The sequence below is a fragment of the Mus caroli genome, chromosome 17, assembly GCF_900094665.2.
Source record: "Mus caroli chromosome 17, CAROLI_EIJ_v1.1, whole genome shotgun sequence".
Taxonomy (NCBI): domain Eukaryota; kingdom Metazoa; phylum Chordata; class Mammalia; order Rodentia; family Muridae; genus Mus; species Mus caroli.
In genome coordinates, this window is record NC_034586.1 from 31,913,279 (window position 1) to 31,920,072 (window position 6,794).

General features: G+C 50.9%; 1 protein-coding gene and 1 long non-coding RNA gene across 3 annotated transcripts; one reads left to right on the forward strand and one right to left on the reverse strand.

Moving 5' to 3' along the window:
• Positions 1–1,243: 1,243 nt before the first annotated feature.
• Aif1 (allograft inflammatory factor 1) lies at positions 1,244–6,221 on the reverse strand. 2 transcript variants are annotated; one of them, XM_021186351.2, is made up of 7 exons: positions 6,142–6,221; positions 3,341–3,475; positions 2,495–2,556; positions 2,341–2,407; positions 2,005–2,046; positions 1,664–1,826; positions 1,244–1,446 (listed from the first exon to the last, which is right to left on the reverse strand). In XM_021186351.2, the coding sequence occupies exons 2-7, from the start codon at positions 3,360–3,362 to the stop codon at positions 1,362–1,364; spliced, it is 441 nt and encodes a 146-aa protein (XP_021042010.1). In that variant the 5' UTR covers positions 3,363–3,475; positions 6,142–6,221; the 3' UTR covers positions 1,244–1,361. The 2 variants fall into 2 exon arrangements, with proteins under 2 accessions (XP_021042010.1, XP_029327481.1); XM_029471621.1 differs by lacking the exon at positions 6,142–6,221 and adding an exon at positions 2,725–2,899 and having other exon boundaries at positions 3,341–3,402.
• LOC115029755 lies at positions 3,373–6,703 on the forward strand. Its single transcript, XR_003835320.1, has 4 exons — positions 3,373–3,456; positions 4,261–4,682; positions 6,116–6,307; positions 6,589–6,703. It is a non-coding gene; the product is annotated as an uncharacterized LOC115029755 (long non-coding RNA).
• The last annotated feature ends 91 nt before the right edge of the window (positions 6,704–6,794 follow it).

Genomic DNA, 6,794 nt, shown 5'->3' on the forward strand with positions numbered 1-6,794 from the left:
GCACGCCTTTAATCCCAGCACTTGGGAGGCAGAGGAAGGCTGATTTCTGAGTTTGAGGCCAGCCTGGTAAAAAAAAAAAAAAAAAAGAAAGCTGGACTGTGGGGGGGGGGGTCATATTTTCCGAGAGTGCCTGCTCGGTATGTGGGAAACCATGGGTTCAGTTGTGCATTGGAGGAAGGAAAGGACAGTGAGTGGATCTAAATTCTGTAGCCAGAGACAACTCACCTGGATTCCTCGGAGAGAGAAAGGCCTGGCCTTGGGTCCTTAGGTCCCTTGCTTTTCCTGGTTTGTGGGCTGTTCCACAGTTTCTATCATTTAGAGATGCCTCTGGTAACTTCCTGATATACCCCCTCTTCCCTTCATTAGTAGCCGGAGGAGGGGGGTGGCTTTTGTCTTGGCAGTACTGGGAATTGAACCTAGGGCTAGGCAAGCATTCTACCACTGAGCGTTAGCTCTGGCTCCAGACTGGACTTGGTGGTTTTTCTGCATAAGAAGCCCAACGTCTTGTTTAACTTTCTAGTATCATGAGGCCTTCACCCCATCTGTTCACTCAGGTTTCAAACATTGCTGAGAACTTCTGATAGGCCAAGCACAAAAGCTTCGCTCCTAGCTGGGCAGTGGTGGCGTACACCTTTAGTCTCAGTACTCGGGACACAGGTGGATGGCTGAATTTGAGGCCAGCATGGTCTACAGTATGAGTTCCAGGACAGCCGGGGCTACACAGAGAAACGTCTCAAAACAAACAAACATCTTAGCTGTCATTCCTATTTCCAAAGTAAAGCTAGAGAGACTGTGTGATGGTCAGGGTTACAGGCAGGAAGATGAAGACTCTGTCAAGGTCACCCTTCACCCCTATGAAGCTCCTGTGAGCCTGGACAGATAAAAAGATATCACACCTATATTCTCTCTTGGTTTGGTTTGTTTTTTCAAGACAAGAGTTTCTCTTTATAGCCCTGGCTGTGCTCACTTTGTAGACCAGGCTGGCCATGAACTCGGACTTGCAGAGTTCTATCCCTCCCTCCAAGTGCTGGGACTAAGGGCTGCACCCAGCAGGCACACACCTATAATCTTTGCGGTCAATGCTGTCTTGAAACTCTGGAATCTCCCCACAGAACAAAGAGTTATCAGCCATAGCAACCCCATCCAATAGTAAGGCTGGAAAATCCTGACTACCCTTCCCTCAAAGATGCTTCCTTCTCCCCCAGGTCCAGGACGCGTGTTCCCAGTAACTGCAGAGCTGATGTGACCCACGAGGAGCGTCATTTATTTAGTCTGACTCTGGCTCACGACTGTTTCTTTTTTCCATGCTGCTGTCATCAGAAGCTCCTCACTCAGCCCCACCGGGTGACATCCACCTCCAATCAGGGCAGCTCGGAGATAGCTTTCTTGGCTGGGGGACCAGTTGGCCTCTTGTGTTCTTTGTTTTTCTCCTCATACATCAGAATCCTGGAAGAGACACAGGCATCAGGGACAAGTCTCTCAAGGGAGTAAATCTCAGGTTGCTCTAAGAGTGCAGAAGGGGGGAAGAGGAAGGGCCAGAGCTGTGGATGGGTGTGTGAAGGGTCTTGGAAGAGTTCCTCTGAGGAGAAAAGGTGGCTGCTGGGACAAGGCTGGGGCTATGGAGAAGATGGGTCAGTCCTGGGAGGTTGGAACTAGATCTCACATTCTCAAGATGGCAGATCTCTTGCCCAGCATCATTCTGAGAAAGTCAGAGTAGCTGAACGTCTCCTCGGAGCCACTGGACACCTCTCTAATTAATCTCTTCAGCTCTAGGTGGGTCTTGGGAACCCCAAGTTTCTCCAGCATTCGCTTCAAGGACATAATATCTGAAGGTGGAAAAGGAGGGTCCTCTCTCTCTGCCATCTTGTACCTCCACGTACCCCCCCCCCGCCCATGTATTATTGGTTGTGGCTAGACCTTTTGCTGTCTACAGGGGACAGAATTAGGGGACAAGGCCTCTATTTCCCTAGGTCTGCACACTAACCCCAATCACCCTTTTCTCACCGATATCTCCATTTCCATTCAGATCAAACTCCATGTACTTCACTGGATGAGAAAGAGAGCAGAGAGAGTAATTGCTGTTGTGGGAGTTTGAGGAATTGGTGGCTGAGCAATGCCAGGGTAGAAGGTATGGAAGGAGGGTGTGGGGATAGGGGCTCCTGAGGGAGCCTGTGGGGGCGCTACGATGGGTAGAACAGGGAAAAGGAGCCCAAATGGGAAGGAGGAGCTTGAAGGCAGCCTCCCTCCTCCACAACAGTCAGCTGGCCTTGATCTCTCAGCCCCAACCCCCAGCTGCCCTCCTCACCCCCAGCCCCTTGCCCCACCCCCAGCCCCTCTCACCCTTGAAGGCTTCAAGTTTGGACGGCAGATCCTCATCGTTGCTGTATTTGGGATCATCGAGGAATTGCTGTTGAGGGCACATGGAAGCTGGGTGTCATCCTGGTCAGCCCGAGGAGCTCCAGACCCCCACGCTCCCCTTGGCTCCAGCTTTTACCTTGTTGATCCCCTCCAGCCTCTCTTCCTGCTGGGCCTTCAGCAGTCCAAAAGCTTTTCCTCCTGAGGGGTACAGAGGTTAACCACCCCTCCTTTCCTCCCCTCTTCCCCGTGCCCAGCCCAGGTGTTACCCAAGTGCTGCCCTCTGAGATCCTCCAGCTGCCCCCCTGGCTCCCCAAGCCAGGCCTGACTCACACTGGCTCATGACACTATGGGGTCCACCTTCCCTACCCTGCAAATCCCTGCTTTGGCTCATGGCTCCTCAGACGCTGGTGGCCTTAGGCTGGCAGTCTGTCCGCTGGGTCCTCTCTCCACCAGCTCCCCAGTCTCTTCTGGGACCGTTCTCACACTTCCCCTTTCCACTCATTCCCTTGCTAACTCCCAGGCATCACTTCCACATCAGCTTCTGCTGACACCAGCACCCCAGGAGAAGGCAGAACGGGTTGAGAGAGGAGATGAAGAAGTAATGTGCTGAAAAGTTACTTTGGGGGTGGGGTGGGGGCAGGGTCTCCTATCCAGGCTCTTGAGAATTGAAGCAGCCATCCTGCCTCAGCCTCCCAAATGGCTGGAACTGCAGCCCTGTAACACACCTAGCTCCACACAGTTCCTCCAAAGAAGCAGGCTGTACATGGGAGAAATACTTAGATCAACTCCCGGAGGTGTGGAAAGGCACCAGGATCTGAGGGACCGAGCGTGATACCCTAGGCCTGCAATCTAGCACCTAAGAGAGGTTGAGGCTGGGAGTTGGAACCCAGCCAGGCCAACACAGTAAGAACCTGTCTCAAACCAAGGATGCAGTAGACAGTGGCTTTCCCCAGATCCTGAGGTGGGGCTTGGGAGGGTTTACTTGAAATCTCCTCAGGCTTCATGATGCAGGTTAAGACAGGCAGCTGAGGAGGACTGGCTGACTTTCCCCGGGATGGAAGAGAGAGGATGAAGTCTGCAGGCTGCTCCAGGAATGGGGTGAGCTGAGCCTAGGGCCCTGGAAAGGAAAGAAACCTCTCTCAGGGCTACAGAGCAGCACTGGGGACATATGGAGACATGTCCCAGAAGGACGTGAGTTTGTGTTCCTCAGGCTCTTGAGTGCCAGCCTCCTGCCTCACCTGCTTTGAGATCTTAGGCTGAATCTACAAAGTCATTTGAGAGTTTGAAGAGACACTTTGGAGGAACAGAAAGTGAGACTGAAAGAGACAGTAGACAGAGCTACTTCCTGTCCCCACCATGGGCTGACAAGGGTCTAACTCATGCAAATGCCCTCCCCTCATACCAGGGATAGCCTTGGTCCCCTCAGTCACAGGGTCACCAGGGGAGGGAGGGCTGTGACTCCAATGCACTCAGGCCCCTTCCCTTGTGCCCCCCACCCCAGGCTATGTCCCCTTGTATGGCAGGCAGTGTCTGTCCACTCTGCAGAAGACCGCAGCCTCTCGCCTGCCTTTGAGGCAGCCACCCTCTGGCCCTGTGAGAGGCTCTCAGTGTCTGGTGGGGACAGTTCTCTAGCCACGTTCATGCGATAAATGATGAGCGAAGGCTTCCTGTTTGCAGGGTACACTGCTAGGCCCAGGGAGCCAATAGATGAAAAGTCTGCTCTCGTGGTCTCCATTCAGAGCTCTGTGCTTAGAGGGTGGGTTTGAATAGCATGATTATGGAAGATGGCCGAGAAATTGCTCTCAGGGATGCAAGAGATACGTGGGTAGAAAGGAGAAAGTATGCTGTTTTTGTTTTAATTTTCATTTAATTTCTACTGTTTTATTTGTACTATGTGTGCAGGTGTTCACAGCTTGGCATGTGTATGGAAATTAAAGGAGAGCTTGTAGGAGCTGGATCCAACCAGTTCCCCAGTTAACAGCTCTTCATGGGAGATTTCCTCCAGCAGCAACCTCAGTTCCTGGTGGAAACTGATCACGATGCATCCTAGAGTAGAATTCAGCTCTGACACTGCAGACGGCCAATCCTCTGTGTGGAGGGGCTCTGTCCTTACAAGATGGCTCTAGGTTAAGATCTGGTCTCAAGTCCAGACCTCTTGTACTTCTGGACAGCCAGCCCTATAAGTCAAGAATGCTACAAGCCCCTCTTCAGAGCTGTTAATTTGCCAGGCTGGTTCACAGGACTCAAGCCAAGCACCTGCCCACATCTGTGCTTCATTATAACGCATCCAACACAGTGGCAGCCAGATGCAACAGTGAGACGAGGTACCAAGGAGAGGGGTCTGGAGCCTCTGTGCCCTTCTGTACTAACAGTCCCTGGCAGCCCTCTGACACACGTCTTCTCTGGTGTTTAAGGAAGTACCACCAGGCTGGGATCTGGGATAGTCCGTTAAATCATTAGCTATTTAAATAATCAGCTATTGGCTACTGACCAGTTGAGTTGAAAGTTATAGCTCTCTTCCTCATTCCTGCCCTTGGCAACAAGATTCCTATCTTTAGGGACTTTCCAAAAGTCACCCTATTAACATAAACCCCGTTAAAAGAGTCTTGCTCAGCCAGGGCTATACAGAGAAACCCTGTCTCAAAAAGAGTCTTGCTATAATAGAAGATTCTGTATTAAACCTTTATCAGTTAGCAAACTGCAGGAGTGTGACAAGCTTTGCTCAGGAAGTGAGTGAGGTTGTATATCTTTTTTTTTTTTTTTTTTTTTTTGGTTTTTCGAGACAGGGTTTCTTGTGTAGTCCTGGCTGTCTGGAACTCACTTTGTAGACCAGTCTGGCTTTGAACTCAGAAATCCACCTGCCTCTGCCTCCCAAGTGCTGGGATTAAAGGAATGCACCACCACTGCCGGGCTAGAGATTGTATATCTTAGTGTGAAGGTGTGTGTGTGTGTGTGTGTGTGTAAGAGCAACAGTCACCCAAAAGCCTGGGGGCCACCTTTAATCCCAGCACTCAGGAGGCAGAGGCAGAGGCAGGCAGATTTCTGAGTTCGAGGCCAGCCTGGTCTACAAAGTGAGTTCCAGACAGCCAGGGCTACACAGAGAAACCCTGTCTCGGGAAAAAAAAGGGGGGGGGGATTTTAAAAAGTCAGCCAGGAAGATGCAAGACTGTGTTTCCCAGCACTGTGGAGGCTGAGTCAGGACTGCCAAAGGTTTGAGGCAAGCAGTCTTGTGGAGTTCTAGGTGAGCCTGAGACAGGTCTAAAAAGAAAAGCCAGGGCTGGGGTTAGGATGGGGCTCTGTGAGTGAGGTGCTGCCACCATGAAGACCTGAGTGGGAACCGAGAACCCACGTGGTAGACAGGCAGGAAAGAACAGATTTCCACAAGCCGACCTCTAACCAGTCCAGTCATGCCCTTGCACACAGACAGACAGAGAATAAAAATAAATTTAAGAGAAAAACCAAAACCCCCAAACAAAATGTAGCAGAAGAGGCCTGGGGATGGAGTCAGGGAAGGAGCTGTCAGAACACTGAGATTAGAGGCCTCCTGCTACGAGCCTCTGCCGTGGTTCTGTGCTCTTCACAGGGGTGACTAGAGGGCTAAGGCCTGTGAACTGACTGCTGCCTGGAAAAGGATGCACTGTCCAGAAAGTGAGGGAGAGAGAGCGAGTGTGTGTGTGTGCGTGTGCATGTGTGTGAGTGTGTGTGTACACACGTGTGTGTGCCCTGAGAGCCTTCTATTTACCCTCCATTCTTCCAGCCCTGCTCTTTGCCTAGGAGACTGACCTGTGCAGACCACATCAGAGGGTTCGTCTGGCTCCAGTTAGTTTGGGCCTTGGAGGAGCCTGACAGGGAAACAATAGGATGGAGGAACTGGGTGCCTATCACCACGGCTACCTTTCTGCGAGGTCACAGTGGCCCAGCCTTTCCTGAGGCCAGCAGTCCTCTTGAGGTACCTGTACTGCCAAGATTTCTTTCAAGTGTCAGCAGCCCACAGGCTACTTGTTTTTTCTTTTCTTTTTTTAAAAAGATTTATTTATTATTATATATAAGTACACTGTAGCTGTCCTCAGACACACCAGAAGAGGGTGTCAGATCTCATTATAGATGGTTATGAGCCACCATGTGGTTGCTGGGATTTGAACTCAGGACCTTTAGAAGAACAGTCAGTGCTCTTAACCACTGAGCCATCTCTCCAGCCCATGATCTCTTGTTTTTATCTTGTTGAAACAGAATCTCATATAGCCCAGGCTGCCCTGGGACTCACTACATAGCTGAAGATGAGCAACTGACTTCAGCCTTCCAACTGCTGTGATTTGAAGTCAGTGACACTTTTAATAAAGACATACAGGACAAAATACCATTGCTTGGTTTGAATAATAACTTTAAAAAAAAAATGTAGCCGGGCGTGGTGGCGCACGCCTTTAATCCCAGCACTC

Coding starts and splice junctions, on each gene's coding strand:
- Aif1 (XM_029471621.1), bottom strand. CDS start 2,749: ATGAGCCAAAGCAGGGATTTGCAGG. Junction 2,557..2,724: donor CCAAAGCAGGGATTTGCAGG/GTAGGGAAGGTG, acceptor TGTACCCCTCAG/GAGGAAAAGCTTTTGGACTG. Junction 1,827..2,004: donor GAATGGAAATGGAGATATCG/GTGAGAAAAGGG, acceptor TTCCACCTTCAG/ATATTATGTCCTTGAAGCGA.